General features: G+C 42.5%; 1 protein-coding gene across 1 annotated transcript in view; it reads right to left on the bottom strand.

The window, feature by feature from the left end:
- TRIT1 (tRNA isopentenyltransferase 1) overlaps nt 1-20,185 on the bottom strand; it is a 43,238-nt gene extending 23,053 nt beyond the window's left edge. Inside the window, exon 1 of the mRNA XM_029228668.1 lies at nt 19,998-20,185. Coding sequence (XP_029084501.1) covers nt 19,998-20,171 — 174 coding nt within the window. The 5' untranslated portion in view covers nt 20,172-20,185. The remainder of the gene's footprint in view (nt 1-19,997) is intronic.
- Between the last annotated feature and the right edge of the window lie 1,769 nt (nt 20,186-21,954).

Raw genomic sequence — 21,954 nt, 5'->3', positions numbered from 1 at the left:
TAGCTGACTGCCTGACATTTTGTCTATTTTCCATCTTTAATTATAGTTTCAGTGTGACTCTACCTATAGCATAGTCAGCTCTAGGTGCTAGAAAAACTAAAAGGATCTGTGTTATCTTTTAAAGGCAGCACTTCACTCTGTTTCATTTCCCATTCTCCCAGAGGACACCTGTGATCTGTGTACATAGAAATGACTAGATAAAATGCTTCTCTGCACAAATCAGATTTCGACAATACTAAGGGAACTCTGGCCTCTTTGTAAGACTTGATAACTGAAATACGCTGAGAAATTGCAGGTTTAACCTACTTAGCCAATTATCAACAAAACTGGCTTATCTCAGCAAACATTTACTGAGAGTCTACTGTGTGCCAGGTACTCTGCAAGACATTAGGAGTGCAAAGACTTAGAAAGGGTCCTTGTCCTCAAGGAGTCCAGCTAGCTAGAGACACAAATATACTATAAGGAGATAAGTGATATAAAGTTTATAAGAGAGAGATTAAAGATTGACTTACAATCTTCTCTAAATATCATGATCATTAAACATTTAATGTTCTAGGTATTTAACTGGGTACTATAGGGAAATAATGCCTCTTTGTCTCACCTCTATTGAGAGTTTATTTTCAGACTGAAAAAATTCTGAAAAAAGGCTACAAGGCCGAAATAACCCAAACTCTCCAAACCAACAGAGCTCAAGTGCCCAGAGGAGCTAATGAAGGTGAGGGAAATCTACAACAGAGACCTAGAGGAAAACCAGCAGAATCTAGAGCTGTGGTTGTTTGTAAGCCGGAAGTGAATTAGTCCATCAGGGGATGCTTGGCAACGCCTAGAAACATTTTTGTTGTCACAATTTGGGGGTGGGGATGCTACTGGCATCTAGTGGGTAGAGGCCAGGGATGCTGCTAAACATCCTACGATACACAAGACAACCCCCTGCCCCCACAACAAAGAATTATCCAGCCCCAAATGTCAAGAGTCTCAAAGTTGAGAAACCCTGATCCAAAGAAATTTCACCTCGGAGAAACACCCCAAAAATCTGTACAGCCAAAGGTCCCACTCCTTGAAGCTCCAACCCTTTGGGGTTGGCATGCTGTAGGATGGCCCTAATGAGTGTGCTAACCAGCAGAGACACTGGGCAGATCCTGGAGCTCTGTCCAAGTGCTGGCTGGCTATGATGCACCAACACAGCTGTCTACAAGCAAAAGGAAAAGCTACCCCCCACTAGTTTGGTTCCATCCTCTCAAGTTATCTTCCCCCTTTTGACTTCATTTACTTCCTAATCCAAATTAGATGCTGAAGCCCTTCAATCCCTTTCTTGCCTCTAGGGATTACACCTGCCTTGAAAACCACAATCTTGGATTATGCATCAATATAACTATCCATCCACCTTCTCCGCTGGCTGCCCACCACTGCTCCATGGATATCTCCCTCACTGAGATCACTAACAAACCCTGACTGTCAAGTATAACATTCTTCTGCTAAGCTCTCAAAACGTGTAATGGAAATACAACAATCTGATACTCCTGAGCTCTCCTTCATAAATCATTCTCCTTTGGGGACTTCTCTGGTAGTCCAGTGGTTAAGAATCCTCATTCCAATGCAGGGGATGCGGGTTCGATTCCTGGTCAGGGAACTACGATCCCACATGCCACGAGGCAACTAAGCCCATGCGCTGCAACTACTGAGCCAGAGCCACAACTAGAGAGAAGCCCATGTGTCGCAACGAAAGATCCTGCATGCCGCAATGAAGATCCCGCGTGCCGCAACTAAGACCCAACGCAGCCAAATAAATAAATAAAATAAAATTCAAAATAAATAAATAAATCATTCTTATGGGACTTCAAATGGCACCATCTTCTCCAGGTTTTCTTCCTATCTCACTGGACCTTCCTCAGTTTACTTTACTGAGGCCAGCCACTGATCTATTAGCAATGTCTGTCATGGGAACGATATGGAGAAATGTCAGTCTTTGTGTCATCTACCTGCCATTTCTGTACTACAAACTTTCTCTGGGTGACCCCCATGGCTTCTACAACCATTTTTTGTGCTGATAACTCCTGAAATCCTATCTGCAATCTAGTTTTCTCTCATGATGCTAGAACTGTACATTTAACTGCCTAGTGGACATTTCCATCATCTATGAGAGGTATATAATATAGTGATGAAGCGGTTAACAGTAAGGACTCTAGAGTCTGCTTGCCATGATTTAAATCCTGGCTTCACAACTTACTAGCTGTGTAACCTTGGGCAAGACAGTGACCTCTCTGTGCCTCATAATCCTTATTTATAAAGTAAGGATAATCTTAAATCTACCTCGAAGGATTATTGTAAAAATTAAATAAATGATACAGCAAAGCATATGGAATAGGCCTGCCCTATAGGAAGCAGCAATAAATGCTAGGTGGCTATCCTCATCACCACCCCAACAGGCACCTGAAACCTGCTATGTCCAAACTGACCTCCTTATCTTCCAACCCATACTTGAGTGAACCACCTCGATAATCAAACCGAAAATCTTTAAGTGATCCTAGTATCTCTGTCTCTCTCCCCTCACGTTTCCAATCTGTCTCAACTTCTATTCACACAAGTTCCTAAAATTATCTCAAAGCTTATCACCATTACATTTCCCACTGCCATTACATCAACTGAAGGCTTCATGATTTCACAGCTGAACTGTTCCAGCAGCTTCCTCATTGATCTTCCTTCCTTTAGCGTATAACCGTTCCAATTTAGTCCACAGTGCAGCCGGTGATCTTTCTAAAATGAAAACATGGCTTCATGCAGCCCCAAACTCTTTAGCACCACCTCTAATGAAAGCCTGCCTTGAGATCTCTCCCCAATCCTCCCCCATCCATGCTTGTCCTCCATGCTTCCACAATACCCTGTATTTACCTCTATCACAGAATATCTTGTACCTGTGAAGTATTTTGATCTCCCCCACTAGACTACAAGTTCTGAGGGATGACCGTATTTTATCTCTAGTCTCAGCACCTGGTACAGTGTCTAATACATGGAATATACTCAATTAGTACTCTGTGCCAGAGGTACAGAGTGCCAGATCTTATGCTAAGAGTTTCACACCCTATGAAATTATGTTGCCTCATTTCACCAGTGAGGAGATAGAAACGTAGACACATTAGGTAACCTGCCTGAAGTCACACAGCTAGTTAGTGGCAGAGACAAACTTTGAATCCATGTCTTCTAACTTCACAATCAGTGCTCTTTTCCCACTATGTTTCTAATCTCTGCTCCGTACAGATCAGCTTTGTGACTTTGGAAAGTCAGTTTTCATTTCTGGAACCTCAAACTCCTCATATCTAGCATCCCGTCCGGTTCTAATAGCCCAAAGCTTCAGGAAAAGTTTTGGCATAGGAGGATAAAAGGAAATTTTTTTTTTTTTAAAGATGTTGACACTCGCCAGAAAGTTGATTTTCCTTTTTGATTAAAGGAATTTGAATTTGGTTATTCAACTGAAGAGATGTTGAAGAGTAGAGAAAAAGTCAGTCTCTTGTCTAACTTTTCTTTAATAAAGGGATACCTTTTTAAAAAATTTACACTTCACTACATTGGAAACAATGGATTAGCAGCAGGAACATCATGGCAGGCAACTACTCCTTTTAGCTTTGTTTAGCAGAGATTCAACTGCAGACATGTTGAATAAACAGCCAGATTAAGATGCCCAGGAAGCAGGAGAACCAGTACCTTGACCTGTTCAGTCAGTATGGTAAAAGGAGTGGTTTGGAATTTATAGTGCCAATCATGACTTTTATTTTCTTATGGCTATCTCTCTTCAAAGGAAAAGGGATTAGAATCACATAAAGCTATGCTTATCAAATTAAGAAGTGCACACAGGGCTTCCCTGGTGGCACAGTGGTCTGCCTGCCAATGCAGGGGACACAGGTTCGATCCCTGGTCCAGGAAGATCCCACATGCCACGGAGCAACTAAGCCCATGCACCACAACTACTGAGCCTGCGCTCTAGAGCCCGTGAGCCACAACTACTGAGCCCACGTGCCACAACTACTGAAGCCCGTGCGCCTAGAGCCCGTGCTCTGCAACAAAGAGAAGCCACCGCAATGAGAAGCCTGCATACTGCAACGAACAGTAGCCCCTGCTCGCCGCAACTAGAGAAAGCCCACACATGGCAACAAAGAGCCAACGCAGCCAAAAATAATAAAATAAAATAAATAAATAAGAAAAAAGACGTGCACACAGCGAGTTCCCTGGTGGCCTAGCGGTTAGGATTCTGGGCTTTCACTGAAGTGACCTGGGTTCAATTCCTGCTCAAGGAACTGAGATCCCACAAGCCTCACAGCACAGCCAAAAAAAAAAGTGCATACATAATGTTTGTGATGTATTCTTCCAGAGCATCAATTACTTGGTGGCAACAAGAATTTGAAACATTTGTACGTCTGAATAAATATAGACAGATAAGAACAGAGAATGCAAAATTAGCACATACTTGTAAGTTAAAATGAGAAACTTTGCAATGCAGAGTCTATGCTGTGGCTGCTTAGAAGTCCACCTGCAGGGGACTTCTCTGGTGGTCCAGAGGTAAAGAATCCACCTTCCAATGCAGGGGACAGAGGTTCACTCCTTGGTTAGGGAACTAACATCCCACATACCGCGGGCAAACTAAGCCCACGCACCACAACTACAGGGCCCATGCGCCCTGGAGCCTGTGCACCACAACTAGAGAAAGAAAACCCGCAAGCCACTACTAGAGAGAAGCCCGAGCACTGCCAAGGAAGAGACCGCGTGCTGCAATGAAAAGATTCCACGTGCCACAACTAGGACCCGGCGCAGCCAAAAATAAAATAAAATTAAATTTAAAAAAAAGCAAAACGTTTAAAAAAAAAAAAAAGTCCACCTGCAAACAGTGATGAAGCATGGATATTAGGAAATTCAGAGATAACGTAACCAGTCTTATCACCTAAATTTTATGTTGAGAATACTGAGGCTCAGAGAGCTCCCCTGGCCATATAGTTGATGGTAGTGGAGGCAGGACTAAAGCCTAGATGCTCTGCCTATAACCCAAGCTGTTTCTGCTGCCTCTTATCAGTAGAAGTTTTATCGTCATTTGACTCTGGTCTGTTTGCTTCCTTGAAGTAATGAATTCCTACTGAGGTGGAATTAAATTCAAGAAGCTGAGGAGAATACAGCTACCATACTCTTGAGAACCTTGAAGGGGTTCAGTGTAAGTGTGACAGAAAGCTAGAAATATGCACACAGACAATGCCATGTGACTATAATGCTGAGACAGAAACAAAAGGGCTACTTTGAGAAAAAAACAAAGTTAATGATAAAGTTTCTATTTTGTGGCCATCTTTACAGCCTCAAGATTGACCCACTTTTGATGGTTTGAGTGATATTTTCTCTTAGGATAGCTATGATAGAGTATAACAGCTGAGATGCTCCATTATTTGGAGGTATATGTCTAAGTTAGGGAGAGGAGTACAGCATAATAGAACCAGAAAATCCAGGTTCAATTCTGGCTCTACAGCCCAGTTAGCCTTCATCTGTCAGGTTATTTAAGTATCTAACTTTCCTTTGCCTCAAGTTTGCCTCTGTAAAATGGGGATAATAACAGCATCTATACTCCTCACTGGGTCATTCTGAGGATTAGAGTTAATATATGTAAAATGTTTGGAACTGTGCCAGGCAGATGGTAAGCAGAACACAAATGCTTGATATTACCTATATTTAATTGCTGGTGGGTTAAAAAGATTTTCCTTGGCTCTTTGAGATAAGTTCCCTGACTAGGGTTTGAAAGGAGAGAAACAAAAAATACCAGAGCTGAAAGGAGCTTTAGACACTGAGACAAACAGACACTGTATGGCCCACAAAGCCTAAAATATTTACTATCTGGACTTTAATGAGTCTGCCGATCCCTGATCTAATCCAATCAGTTTCCCCTCCCTAATATATCCAAAGAGGAAATTAAAGCGCAGAGAGGGGGGCTTCCCTGGTGGCGCAGCGGTTGAGAATCCGCCTGCCAATGCAGGGGACACGGGTTCGAGCCCTGGTCTGGGAAGATCCCACATGCCACGGAGCAACTAAGCCTGTGCGCCACAACTACTGAGCCTGTGCTCTAGAGCCCGTGAGCCACAACTACTGAGCCCATGTGCCACAACTACGTAAGCCCACGCACCTACAGCCCGTGCTTCACAACGAGAGAAGCCACTACAATGAGAAGCCCGCACGCTGCAACGAAGAGTAGCCCTTGCTCTCCACAACTTAGAGAAAGCCCGTGCACAGCAACGAACACCCAACACAGCCAAAAATAAATACATTAAAAAAAATAAAAAGCCCAGAGAGGGGCAGTAACTTTCCAAAGTTATATATACAGTGAGTTAGTAGCAAAGTTGGGACTAAAACCCAGTTTTCCCAGTAAATAAAACTGCCTACCAGGCTAAATAAGTGGGCTAAATGAAAACCTTAAAGACTGACTATAAATTAGGAGAGTATACTGGCACCTGAAGAGTTAGACAAATCACCTAATCCGAATCAACAGGTATTTACTGAACACTATAGGCCTAGGCATCAGTATGTTTTTAATGCTCTCTAGGTGATTCCAATGTGCAGCTGAAGGTAAAAACCATTGTTACAAGTATCGTAGTAGGCAGAAAGACGTTAAAAAAAAAAAACAAAAACAGAGAGAGAGAGCAAGGAAACTGGGTAGCTAACCAAAGGTATCCAGACTTAAGTAAGCCTGGACAATGCAGGATCCCATGCTTAATCTGCATCTACCTGCACAAATGTGTAGGAGACTCCAAGGGGAGAGTAACATGCACAGTGAAGGCAAGGAGGCCCAGGATATATCTTCATTCACACTAGAGAATCAACAACACCTTTTATTCACATCTGTAAATTCCAACAGTTCAATGGATTATAAACTTCAGATGTCAACTCTTTCTAAAAGAATACTAAAACTAACTTGTACTCCTAAAAAGCATACAAGGGACTTCCCTGGTGGCGCAGTGGTTGAGAGTCCGCCTGCCAATGCAGGGGACACGGGTTCGTGCCCCGGTCCAGGAAGATCCCACATGCCACGGAGCGGCTGGGCCCGCTGGGCCCGTGAGCCTGCGTGTCTGGAGCCTGTGCTCTGCAGCGGGAGAGGCCACAGCAGTGAGAGGCCCAGCATACCACAAAAAAAAAAAAAGAAAAAGAAAAAGAAAAAGAAAAAGCGTATAAGAATATACAAATTAAAAACCTTTTAAATTTTTTTTGGAAGAACGTAGGGGCAGGACAGGAATAAAGATGCATATGTAGAGAATGGACTTGAGGACATGGGGAGGGGGAAGGGTAAGCTGGGACAAAGTGAGAGAGTGGCATGGACATATATACACTACCAAATGTAAAATAGATAGCTAGTGGGAAGTAGCGCATGGAGATCAGCTCGGTGCTTTGTGTCCACCTAGAGGGGTGGGATAGGGAGGGTGGGAGGGAGACGCAAGAGGGAGGAGATATGGGGATATATGTATATGTATAGCTGATTCACTTTGTTATACAGCAGAAACTAACACACCACTGTAAAGCAATTATACTCCAATAAAGATGTTAAAAAAATAAAAACCTTAATATGGCAAAAAAAATTCATAGAAGTCAAAAGACAAATGACGAACTGAAAAAATATTTCCAACTCATGAGACTGGACAAAGGGTTAAAACTCATAATACACAAAATGCTCTTACAAACTGATAAACACAAAAATGAAAAACATTATACAGAAGTAGGCATAATAGGTATTGAACAGGAAATTCAAAAAAGAAAAACACAAATGGCCAACGCACCCTTAAAGAGACAATTTACCTCAGAAATGAAATTTAAATGAAATCCATTTCTTGTCTACCAGACTGACAAAAATGAAAAGATTGATAACACACAGAATTGCAAGGGTACAGGGAAATAGACATACTACCGGTACAAACTTTTTTGAAAGCAGTCTGGCAATATGTATCAAAATGTAATGTGTGCAGCTCAAACAAAAAGAGAAGGGACCCAATTTAAAAACAAGCAAAGGACCTGAATAGACATTTCTCCAAAGAAGATACATAAACGGCCAACAAACACATGAAAAGATGCCCATTAGTCACTAGGGAAATGTAAATCCAAACCACAATGAGATACCACTTTCACACCCACTAGGACAGCTATAACTTTTTTTTTTTTTTTTAAGGTAAATAAGTGTTGGAGAAGATGTGGAGAAACTGGTGTCCTCATACATTGATGGTGGGAATGTAAAATGATGTAGCCATTGTGTAAAACAGTTTGGCAATTTCTCAAAAAGTTAAACACAGAATTACCATATGACGCAGCAATTCCACTCCTAGGTATATACCCAAAATAATTTAAAACACATACTCAAATACATTACACATATGTCCATAGCAGCACTATTCACAACAGCCTAAAGGTGCTAGTGTCCATCAACAGATGGACAAACTGTGATCAATACATACAATGGAATATTATTCAAGCATGGATTGAAGCACCAATACACGCTACAACCAATGTAAGTGAAAGAAGACAGCCATAAAAGGTCACATATTGTATGATCCCATTTCTATGAAATATCCAGAACAGGTAAAATCTATAGAAACTAAAAGCAGACTTGTGGCTGTCAGGGGCTGGGGGGGAGGGGAAACTCAAAATAGTGGCTTAATGAGTACAGGGTTTTCTTTTGTGGTGATGGAAACGTTTTGGAACTAGATAGAGGTAGTAGTTGTTGTACAACACTGTGAACGTACTAAGTGCCAATGAATCGTTCTTTTCTAGTTTTTCTTTTGGCTACACCGCACAGCATTTGGGATCTTAGTTCCCCGACCAGGGATCGAACCTGTGCCCCCTGTCCAGGGAAGTCCCTGAATTCTTCATTTTAAAATGGTTAATGTTATGTGAATTTAACCTCAATAAGAAAAATAATATAAAGTAAGCATATACTCTTGGGACTTCCCTGACTTTGCCTTCCAGTGCAGGGGGTGCGGGTTTGATCCCTGGTCAGGAAGCTAAGATCTCACATGCCTCAAGGCCAGAAAACCAAAACATAAAACAGAAGCTATATTGTAACAAATTCAATAAAGACTTTAAAAATGGTCCACATCAAACAAACAAAAAAATCTTTTAAAAAAAAGTATATACTCTAATAAAGCTCTTAGAAAACTGAAAGAATAAGAAAGTAACATGTACATCCTCTCATCCAGCAATCCCATTCCAGAAATTTACCCTGAAGAGAGAATCACACAAATGCAGAGATGTTTGTGCAAAGATGTTCATCTCAGCATCATTTATTAAAACAAAAAGAAAAAACAAAAAAACCCAAAAAACTAAACCTACTAAATGTCCTTCAGCAGAAACCTGGTTAAGTAAATTATGATACACCTATAAAATGGAATACTACACAGAGATTAAAAACAATAATGTAGAAAGTCGGACAGCTTACACTATCAAATTTCAAGACTTATTATAAAGCTACAGTAACTAAAGACAATGCAATACTGGCAAAAGAACAGACACACAGATCAATGCAACATATGAGAGGCACCAGAAGTAGACCCACACAAATACAGTCAACTGGTCTTTGACAAAGGTGCAAAGGCAGTTCAACGGAGAAAGGACAGTCTTTCAAAATCAGAGCTGGTACAACTGGACATTCATACGTATCTTACACCTTTTACAAAAATTCACTCAAAACAGATCACAGGCCTAAATGTAAAATTAAAAGCTATAAAACTCATATATAGGGCTTCCCTGGTGGCGCAGTGGTTGAGGGTCCACCTGCCGATGCAAGGGACATGGGTTCGTGCCCCAGTCCGGGAAGATCCCACATGCCGCGGAGCGGCTGGGCCCGTGAGCCATGGCCGCTGAGCCTGCGCGTCTGGAGCCTGTGCTCTGCAACGGGAGAGGCCGCAACAGTGAGAGGCCCGCGTACCGCAAAAAAAAAAAACAAAAAAAAAAAACAAATGCTGGAAAGAATACAAAGAAACAGAAATTCTCATTCACTGCCGGTAGGAATGCAAAATGGTACAGTCATTTTGGTAAATAGTTTAGTAGTTTCCTGTAAAGTTAAACCAGTCCTGTAAAGTTAAACCACTAGCTATGTTTATGATAGCTTTCTTTACAACTACTAAAAACTTGACATTCAGATGGCCTTTCACAGGTCAATGAACATATTACGTACAATGGAATAATACTCGACAACAAAGAGAAATGGACTCATGCAACAACACTGAAGAATTTAAATGTGTTTTGCTAAGTGAAAAAAGTCAGACCCCAAAAGCTGCATGTTGAGTGACTAAATGTATGTGACCTTCTGGAAAAGGCAAAACTGTAGGGACAGAAAACAGATCAGTGGTTGCCAAAAACTGGTGTAGGTAGAGGAGTTGACTACAAAGAGGCCACATAAGGCAATTTTTAGAGTGATGGAAGTGTTCAGTATGGTACTGTGATGGTGCATATCTGACTCTCTCCATTTGTCAAAACCCACAGAACTGTGCACAACAATGAATGCACTCTACTGTATGCAAATTAAAAAAAATAATAGCCAGAATGTCTGAAGAACCAGGACAGAACGCAGACTTCAATAACTGAATCTAATTATATTACAAGTGTATGACATAACCTCACTGGAGGGGGGGTGGGGAGGAGCTGACCTAAGTAACTTTGTAAAACAATGTTATGACTAGATACTATATGGCTAAAATGAACAAAAAGAACTGAACACAAACATCATACTGTAGTTGGTAAATTTGTTCTCACAGTATTAACTACTTAAACTACTTTACAGGTTGTACAAATAAAATATTTGTAGACAAGGAGAGCCAGGTTCCTTACTCTGAGAAAGAAGTCACAAATAAGCAAGAAGGGAAGATTAAAACCCTGTAGTGGAGCAGAGTCAGAGATATCAGTATAAATTCATGTTTATTTTAATATACATACAGATAGATACAGAAATATAGATATTTGTGTATACATGAATTAGTATATATACATATGTTTCCTAGCAACAAGCACATTTAGCACCCAGCTCTTGGTATCTAAATACCATTCACCAAAAAAAGGAGCCAGGGGGACTTCCCTGGTGGCACAGTGGTTAAGAATCTGCCTTCCAGGGCTTCCTTGGTGGCGCAGTGGTTAAGAATCCGCCTGCCAATGCAAGGGACACAGGTTCAAGCCCTGGTCCTGGAAGATCCCACATGCCGCGGAGCAACTAAGCCCGTGCCCCACAACTACTGAGCCTGCGCTCTGGAGCCCGCGATCCACAACTACTGAAGCCCGTGTGACACAACTACTGAAGCCTGTGTGCTTAGGGCCTGTGCTCCGTAACAAGAGAAGCCACTGCAATGAGAAGCCCGTGCATTGCAATGAAGAGTAGCGCCCGCTCGCCGCAACTAGAGAAAGCCCGCACGCAGCAACAAAGATCAAACACAGCCAAAAATAAATAAGTAAATTTAAAAAATAAAAAGGAACCAGGGCTCCTTGGAGAAATGGATGATTCTAGGACTGGAGCAGGACAAATGTAAGTTGAAAGCATCTTGTAGTGCCAGAAAGGAAGTGCTAAACAAACAAATATGGGGCATGCCAAACGACACAAGAGTCAACATGAAAGAGCACCCAATAACCAAGTTGAAATAATTTGAGCAATAAAATAAATAACTTAGTACTGGATTATAACCCAAGAAATAAAATAAATATCCCTACTGATGTAAGTAAATAGGAGAGAGAGGACAAATCTCTGCAAAAGAATTTCAATAAAAGTAGGAGGACTTCCCTGGTGGCGCAGTGCTTAAGAATCCGCCTGCCAATGCAAGGGACACGGGTTTGATCCCTGGTCCGGGAAGATCCCACATGCCATGGAGCAACTAAGCCCACGCGCCACAACTACTGAGCCTGTGCTCTAGAGGACGTGAACCACAACTACTGAGCCCTCGTGCCGCAACTACTGAAGCCCGTACGCCTAGTGTCTGTGCTCTGCAACAAGAGAAGCCACCGTAATGAGAAGCCTGCACACTGCAACGAAGAGTAGCCCCCACTCACCGCAACTAGAGAAAAGCCCGCGTGCAGCAATGAAGACCCAATGCAGGGACTTCCCTGGTGGCGCAGTGGTTAAGAATCTGCCTGCCAATGCAGGGGACACAGGTTCGAGCCCTGGTCCGGGAAGATCCCACATGCTGCGGAGCAACTAAGCCTGTGTGCCACAACTACTGAGCCTGCATTCTAGAGCCCGCAAGCCACAACTACTGAGCCCGCGTGCTACAACTACTGAAGCCCTCGCGCCTAGAGCCCATGCTCCGCAACAAGAGAAGCCACCTCAATAAGAAGCCCACGCACCACAACGAAGAGTAGCCCTCCGCTCGCCACAACTAGAGAAAGCCCGCGTGCAGCAATGAAGACCCAACACAGCCAAAAATAAAAAGATAATAAATAAATTTATTTTTTAAAAAAGACCCAACACAGCCAAATAAATAAATAAATAAATAAAGACCCCCCCCCCCAAACGTACACATAATTTAAAATAAAACAGAAGTAGGAGGAATGAAGGAAATTACCACAATAATTATAGCAGGAAAGACTCATTGATAAATGTTAAAATTAGGAGGTGAAACTTTAAGGAAAAACAAGATATCTGCATTGCCTCAAGCAACTCTCCTAAAATATTAATTACTGTGGTGCTTTTAACATATGCCCACAAATTCTTTGATAGTCCTCCCTTCAGGATGTGGAGCTTAAATCCCCTCCCGTTCAATGTGGGATGGACTTAGCAACTCATTTCCAACAAAGAGAGTATAGAAAGGAAAAATAGGGATTTCCCCAGCGGTCCAGTGGTTAAGACTCCGAGCTTCCACTGCATAGGGCACAGGTTCGATCCCTGGTCAGGGAACTAAGATCCCACATGTCACACGATACAGCCAAAAATAAATAAATAAATTTTTAAAAATGAAAAGAAAAAGATTTAACTTTACAGTAGAGGAAGCTGGCAGACAAAACCTAAACCAAATGATCAAGGTTAACATCACTAGTTGATGTTAAATCATGCTGACATTATACCCTGATATGATGCAATGAGAAAGGTACTTCACCTCTGTGGTATGCCTTCTCAAAATTCATAATCATGTGAAACCATCAGACAAACCCAAACTGAGAGACAATCCACAAAAGAGCTGACCAGTACACTTCAAAAAGTAGCAAAGTCATGAAAGACAAGGAAAGACCAAGAAATCTGTCACAGACTGGAGACAAGCAGACATGAGGACTAAATGTAATATGGTATCTTACATTGGATCCTGAAACAGAAAAGGGACATCAGTAGAAAAACTGGTAAAATCCAAATGAAGCCTCCAGTTTAGTTAAGAGTATTGTGCCTGTGTCCATCTCTTGGTGTTGATAAATGTGCCATGATGATACGTTAATTTTAGAAGAAGCTGGGTGAAGAATATACAAGAACTCTCTGTACTATCTTTGAAACTCTTGTGTAAATCTTATAATTACTTCAAAATTTAAAAACTAACAGTAATGTAGAACAGGGTTTCTCAACCTCAGTACAATATATTGATATTTTGGGCCACATAATTCTCTGTTGGGAGGAGCTGGTTTATGCATAGTAGCATGTTCTGCAGCATTCCTGGCCTCTACCCACTAGACGCCAGGAACCCACCTTTCCATTTGTTACAACCAAAAACGTCTCCAGAGATTGCCAAGTGTCCCCCGGGGGGGGCAAAATTACCCCAGATAGAGACCGAGATGAGGGTTCAAGAAAGTAATTTTTGGTAGGGGTGAGATAATAATAGGGCCTACCTAATAAGGTTGTGGTGAGGATATTAAATGAGATAATATATGGCAAACTTCTAGAACACTGCCTGACATATATTTTATTATTGTTATTATTTTCAGTATTATTATTATTCATGGTACAGTGGTAAGAGCTTGAACTCCGGCTGACACAATGAGGAAGGAGCAGCGGCGAAGTTCCAGCTCAGAAGTAGGGCCCCAAAGGTAAGCAAAGAGACAAACAGGACCCTGGTCTGATTCAAACTTATCTAAAGAATCCAACAAACTATACAGGAAACCACAACCAGTTCAGTTAAGCCATACTAGAGTATATGCAAGCACATAGGTGAATTCCTATATACCCAAATAACTTAACACCCCTCAAACATACATTCCTTCTTGAAGTGGAGCTGTTTCAACACCCTGCACCAGGCACTGAAACATCAGGGCAGCACCTCATCCTCACAAATCTGAAACTGCAAGTCTCATTTGTCCTCTCCTATGGTTTCCCATTTAGCCAGTAGTCACTTCTCTTTCCTTACATAACATGGGAGGTTTGACTCTAAAGTTCTTCCCACAGCTACAAAAAAACTGAATATATATGTACAACCCACCCAAGCTTAATACTGTAGCCAAAGGAAAACCAAATTCACTCACAACGGATCTGAACACAGGGACCTAGAAATTAATATATATATTTTTAGATGAGTCAAAAATTTTGAGATTTCCTCTGGCCTACTCTCAAGCTCAGTCCTGTAAAACACTGCCTCTGTAAGTTGTGGAAAGTAGCCTCTGGATAGCCCTCATTTCTCCTAGTTAACAGATTTTTCTAGCTTTCATTTTCATGTCCTAGTAAGCCACTGTGATCCACTATCCCATCTCTACTTTCATATCTCTCCCCCATGCAACCCAGATCTCCCTTGAGCACTAGCAAACAGTCCTTTGGTAAAAAAACACTGCTCCTAAATTATGTTCCAAAGCAGACAAAGAATGCAGAACTCCACATTTATTAGGTGACACATAGCCTGCTTACTAGTCAGACTGCCAAAAATAATTTGCTTCCCCCCTTGTAGGTTTAGGCAAACACAAGGGAACTGTGCTCCTACGTATGACTGCTGCTTCTCCACAGGACTTGAAGAACTAAGGCATTAGAGATACTTCCTCTCTATAAACCCAAGTAGAACACTCTGTTCATTTTCTCTTGGCATATAGTTGGTAGTCTGTATTTCCAGGCAGCCATTGTACATCTTTTGGCAAGTGCCTTCAAATTTCTCAGTACAATGTTTCATCCAGTCACTGAAGGCAATGCATTGTACCTTAAATTTACATGCCAAGAAAAAGACTCAGACTGAAAAGAAGACCTTCAGTATCATCTTCCTGCAATATATCAGACACTGCACATGAGTTAGAAGACCCAGATCCAATTCCCAGGTGCGCAAGTGTCTTGCAGTGTGATCTCTAGTCTGCTCTTTAATCTTTCTGCACCTCAGTTTTTCCATCCTGGAAAACAGGGATTGTATTACCTGTCCCTCCTTGAATTTAGACTCTTACTGCTAGCTGAGAATATTTATGCTTCTACAACTTGTGAAACTGGGGTATGGAAAACTCAGAAAATTAAGCACAAAATGTTTCTCACTTTTGTCAGATCTACCGTGAAAAATCCACAGTTGAGCCCAGCAGAAGTCCCTAAGCAAGTAATCCCTCAGAAAGTTAGTTCTGACTTCCCACTCAACGACCACTGACACAAGAATAAGAAGTGAGAGGCCAGGCAGGACCTCAGGTGCTACATGGCTAAAAAAGCAAGTCATTGTCTATTATGTTCCCTGACAGTATTATCACCCTAGACACACTACCCTTAACACTCCATTGTGGTTTTATCTCAAGGAAGCTACCTCAATACTTAGAGCACTTACTTCTTCAATGTTTACAAAAAAACAAGCACTTTCCCTGGATGGGAAGTGCCCTGCTGGTATTGCCTTGGGATGACCCTACAGTTAAGGTAGGACAAAGGGATAACAAAAGAAGTATGAGGTGCAAAAGAATTTAAGATTTAAGGCAGTGTTTTACAATCCTTTCTGAGTTACCGGTACAATTCTGAAATACAAAACTCTGGGCAGCATTCCAAAAGAGATTATTAAAATTCAAATACTGGTTTTTAGAGAGATCAATTTGGAAACTTGAAAAACCTTTCTAATTATCCACTTTCCATTAGGTCCCCCTTTAGTCTGCGTGGCTGTCACAACAAGGAAGTTTACTGCTCGGTCTAGGCTCTCCACAAGGCCTAGTTTCCCTCTGTTCCACCAAACACTGCCTTTGGTATCTTCGAATTATTGACATTAAATTATATCTCAGCTGCAGTAAGTTTCAGCCCCCTAGCAATGTATCACATGGCCAACACTCAGCTCAACACTCAACTTGAGAGATATCACTATGAATTCACACTAAGATCCACGATATGAATCCTAAAATACATTTTATACCCTGATCAAAATGTAGCACACTCCTGTGAAGGATCAGTGTCATACAAGTTAAGAAATACTCTCTAATAATTGAATCCCACAGCTCCTGCCTCATTTAAAGGGATAACTTTGTGTATAGATAAGGCAGGCACAGAGCGTGGAAAGTAGAAACCTATGTCCAACTCCAGGTCTGCTACTTACTGTAAGACCTTGTACCTGTTTCCTTAACTGTGAAGTGATAATAATGTCTACCTTACAAGGTTATTGTGAGGATAAAAAAGCATATGTAAGCATTTTATAAACAGTGCTATTCAAATTTAAGTTATTATTCTGCCTGTGGATTTAACTAAAGCTGAAAAAGTTCTTTTAAGAAGCTGGTTAGGGACTTCCCTGGTGGCGCAGTGGTTAAGACTGCCTGCCAATGCAGGGGACATGGGTTCAAGCTCTGGTCCGGGAAGATCCCACATGCCACGGGGCAACTAAGCCCGAGCACCGCAACTACTGAAGCCCGTGCGCCTAGAGCCCGTGCTCCGCAACAAAGAGTAGCCCCCGCTCTCTGCAACTAGAGAAAGCCTGTGTGCAGCAACAAAGACCCAACACAGCCAAAAATAAATAAATTAATTAATTAAAAAAAAAAAAAGAAGCTGGTTAACTCCAACATTAAGAATGTCACTTGTTCACATGCTTACAAAAATTTTCTGAGTCAACCTCAAGTCACTGAAAAGCATTATCTCCTTCCATTGGCTAAAAAGCAAGCAGAGTAGCACTACCCTACGAGGGGCATGGTAAGCAAGGGGAGAAATGAAGAACTGCGTATACCCACAGTGAATGGGGCAGAGATACTTTATTTCATTATTTGAACTGAAAAGTAAACATCAAAGGTCAAAGTTTTCCAACGGGTCTGAGAGGAATATATCCACGTTATGAATATTAAACACAACCTATTGCCAGTTCAGAAAGCTCAATTATCTTCAAAGTGTTTTTCACGCATTAATTAATCCTCACGGCATCCCAAGGATGAAAGAAATTTAATTTTCATATTCTAGTTATTTATAACAACAGGAAGAATCTAAATGGATCGTGATGTGCCATTTTGATAAGACAGGTCAACAAATGTTTCATCAAATGTTAAGGATCTACCATATCATCAGCACTATATAAGGCACGAAGTGTCTAACTGATGTGGCCTATTTCACATCGAGCAAGACCTCTAGCAAGCTCAACCTTATGGTACACAGCTATGCGTAAAGAAACATTTCTGAATAACGGATAACAGCAATTACAGAGCTATAACCAATCCTTATTGCCAGAAGCCGCTAATTTACTTTAAAACATTTGTAAAATTAAGATGTTTTATTGAGAACGCTTTCCTGACAAGGACTATGTGTGGTACATGAGGAAGAGGCAGAAACAGGGAGCAACAGTGTGTTGTGTTGTTTTAAATAGGATTGTCAGAGGCCTCAATAAGATGACATCTAAGTAAAGACCTGAACAAAGAGAGGAAGTAAGCCACATGCTTATGTAGGGGAAGACATTCCACCAGGCAGAGGGAACCTCTGAGTGTAAGAGTCCTAACATGGGATCATACCTGCTGCATTCTTCACACACCCACTAGACTTTCCCCATGGATGTCCTGCTGCAACCTCCACTGTGCCCCGCCAGATCTTCCTGACTTCCAGGCTCACCATACTCTCCCAGGCACACAAACCTGAAACACACTGTTAGCACTGCTCTCTTCTTTCCACAATCTGTGACCAACTCACACTGTAACATGATACTACCTTCAAAATGTTACATCTTTCTCTTCCATTCATTCCCACTAACATACCAGCCCCAAATTACAAAACGTTAAGACTGCAATGGACCTTAGATATTATCAGTGAAACGCCATCTTACCGAAGCCCGTATTACCCAAGTCTCGGAAGTATCAAGCCAAAGATCTATTATTACTACATTCTTGGATTTTTTTTTTTTGGTATGCCCCTCCCACCCACCCCCAAATTCAATTCATCAGCATACTGCTCACAAATGAACGCTTCTTACACACTGTCTTCATCGTGTTACTCATCCCCCATTCCACAATACCTACAATACCTGTTAAATAGTCTCCTTTCACTGTCCTACATGCACACTAAGTTCACTTCACCTTCTAAATCTTCATTCACATTCCTTCCTTTGATACGATGCCTTTTCTTCTTTATCTATCTAAAACTCACCTATCCTTCAAGTCCCTTTTCACAGAGCTTTCCACGACTACATCAGCTTTCACTGATTTCTCTCTTCTCAGAAATTCTATGGTTCATCATAAGATCTACCACGGTAGTCTCCCTCCTCCCCACCTCCCATCCCCACCCCTTGCAAAGCATCATCAATAACTCACTTCAGACACGTATTAACTTGCTTTGTTTCATGTTTACCTGGACTAAAACTCCTTGAAGACAGGGATTGCAGTTTTGTCTCTCCAAAAGGGCCTTGCAGAAAATAGCACCTAATCATATTTTTAGCACTTACTGTGTGCCTGATATTGTATTAACTGCTTTACGTATTTAATCTCGTTTAACCATCACATTGATATTATTCTTCCTCTTTTACAGAAGAAACAAAGACATGAAGAGGTCAGGCTGAGGTTGCATATCTTAGAAAAGGCAAGGCTGGGATTTGAGCTAAAGTCCGCCTCTCAAAGCCAGCACAAAGCAGAGGTTGTGAACAAAGGTTTGTTGAATTACCCTAATCCTCTGATGTGTGTTGATGGTCGTGTCATCCCACATGAATTAATGAGGGTGGAAACCATGCCCAGAGTTTACGGGGTACAGTGGGGAGAAGGACTGCCCCTTCCTGCTGAACACCCATCAGGTGCTAGGTTCAGCACCGGGCATTTCACCGAGCATCTCATTTACACTGTGAAAACTCTTAACTTGTAATTCCTCCGTCGGAGATTTACCCCAAATGTCACCCATCCTCAATCGGAGCACAAATGCTCCCAGGTGTGATGTGCACACACTCCTTCTGGGCCTCCCTGTGGCTCCAGGAAGAGGGCAAAGCCTGCTGATTCCCATCAGCCGGTAAGTTAAAAATCTCAGCATCATAAAGCATTTGCCAAGTGCCTGGACTTTTTCAGGACAGGCCACCCTGCTCTTCTTTCTAACACTCATGTTCTCACTTATTAAGCACCAGAGCCCTGTGAAGTAGGCGGCATTTTCTCCACTTCTCAGATAAATAACGTCCCCCAAAACCGACGCTGTTTAGGTCACGTGGCCGATGGCAGATGAGGGAAGAGAATCCAGGTCTCCTGACTATCCACCCTGCTTCATTCCCTCAGCAGACACTCGTAGTTGGTAAATGATTTATCCTGGCGTCGCTGGGAACTCCAAATAGCAAAAGCTCTGGAATAATTTTCCTTCAAAAGGTATATAATGGACACCTATAGGTCAACCTTATATGTTCAAATACCATCTCCACGTATTCCCTTAGTGACACAGAGATAGTCGTTTCACCTCCCTAGGTGAATTCCCTCATCGGTAAATGGAGATAGTAACAGTACCTACACCAAACAGTAATATCCTGAGAAGTAAATGAGATGATGGCAGTGAAACACCTGGCACGATGTCCGGCATATAGTGGGCGCCTAGGAATTATGGGTGCCCTTTCCCGGCCCCCTCCGCCCCACAAGCCTCGGGGTTCACCCACTACCATTAAGCGACAGGGTATCCACTCAGCCAGAGGCCCACGCACGGCCTCCGGTTTACCAGGCTGGGGACAGCCGCACTGTCATACCTGCATGGAGTCAGCGCTGACGATCTCGCCACCGAGCCGCTGGCCTAGCTGTAACGCCAGCGTGGATTTGCCGGTGCCCGTGGCCCCGAGAATTACTACAAGAGGCAGTGCCCGTTTTAGGCCGCGGAGCCCAGGGCCAGCAGACACAGCTCCTGCGGCCGCCACCGCCGCCATCTTAAAGAAGTCTACGCTTGCGCAGGAGCAGCTGTCCCCATGGCAACCGTCAGTGCGCCTGCGCGGACCTCGGGCTCTGAAGGGAGGGTGCGGAGGGAGGAAGGAGGTGAGGGACCCAGGTCTCCACGCTCAGAAGCTCCTGCTGTGACTGCCGTCAGCTAGCTGCTGATGTGAGAACCTCAACTACCTCCTCGCTTAAGTGGGGCATGGCAGTCGTATCTAAAATAGATCTATCCGTATTATTCTTTCACGGCACCCAGTTCTTTTTCTTTATAGAGCTAATTACAATATGAAATTATATATTGACCTCTTGTCCATTGTCTGACTTTCTCTCCAGACTGTTAGTTCTATAAAGACAAGGAACAGATTCTGCCTAGGTCACTACTGTATCTCCAGTACAGTACCTGATACCGAACAGACACCCAATAATTGTTAGTAGAGGGGAGAATGGCTTGCATACCTAGTGCTACAGCCAGTGAGCTCAGAGGTGTGGTGTTCTCCAGGATCAGATCTACCCAGTTCTCAGGCAAGGGCGGCTGCTCTAATGTTTTCATCCAACAACTCAAACTGAGACACAATCATAAGGCAGAACAAGATTTTTCATCTATTTGGCGAAAGGATGCAAGAGATGGGGTGAAAACAGATAAAGAACAAGCAAGTAAACAACCCACAACATACAAAGAGAAAAAATAAGGAAGGCAGAAAGGATAAAATAGTAGCAACCCTCAGATTAAAGTGGGGGTGGGGAAAACTAGGTCCAGAGAGGACCAAAATTCTGGGGACTACACAACCTTTAAGAAAGGGCTATGGGAGATTTCCCCGGCAGTCCAGTGTGTAAGACTCCGCGCTTCCACTGCAGGGGGCATGGGTTGGATCCCTGGTTGGGGAACTAAGATCCTGCATGTGGTGTGTGGCAAAAAAAAAAAGAAAAGAAAAAAAAGAACTTTGGAACCAGATGAACATGGGTTCAAATCCCCACTCTGCCATTTTCAGCTGAGTGACTTCACACAATTCGCTTAGCCTCAGTTTTCTCATCCTTAAGTACCTCTCAGGACTGCCATAAGGAGAAAATGGAAGTAATGCCTGAAAGGTGCCTGCTACAACGCCCTGGCACATAATCACCACCATTTGTTAAACATTTTGTATTATAATAGTAACACCCCATCTGCCTTACTAAAGAGGTTAGAGCAGCAGCCTAAGGGCAGAGGAATTTTCAGTAATGTGTGAAAGTGCCTAAATACCTATTCTACTAACCCTTTGTTAGCCAGTTTAAGAGTCTTAATTGCTTTCTGCCTGAGATTACTACCTGGCTCTGCCTAGCTCACAGGTCATATCACCGTTGGGTCAGAGGAATCACCCCTGGATGGTTAGAGAATATGATAGGCCTGCCCTGAATGACTGCCAATAAATACATTTCTCAATCACTTGGATCACCCCTGGCATAATGGCCATTCTTGCAGACCCAGCCTAAACCTTGTAGTCACATGTATCCCAGGGTCCTTGTACCTCCTTTTCTCAATCCAGCCTGCTTTGATCAAAAGCCTAGTTCTCTCCAATTTGTGGTACCCGCCTGGGGCTGGTTTTAAAATCAAGATGTGTGGCCACATATTGGCAGACACTCTCACATGATGGTTGTTAACTGTAGAGCCTTTGCCTGCAGATTTTCCGAGGGTACGGTTACCTTGACAACAAGCAGAAAGAAGGCAGGCCGGAGAAATGATGCAAATAAAGCAAAAGGGAGGCTAATTTCATGATGACAATCTGACCATGACAGAGGAGGCTC

The sequence above is a fragment of the Monodon monoceros genome, unplaced genomic scaffold (genome assembly GCF_005190385.1).
Source record: "Monodon monoceros isolate NGI ecotype Baffin Bay Population unplaced genomic scaffold, NGI_Narwhal_1 Super_Scaffold_18, whole genome shotgun sequence".
Lineage (NCBI taxonomy): Eukaryota > Metazoa > Chordata > Mammalia > Artiodactyla > Monodontidae > Monodon > Monodon monoceros.
The sequence above is the reverse complement of the archived record's forward strand: the minus strand, read 5'-3'. Positions and strand labels throughout refer to the sequence as shown.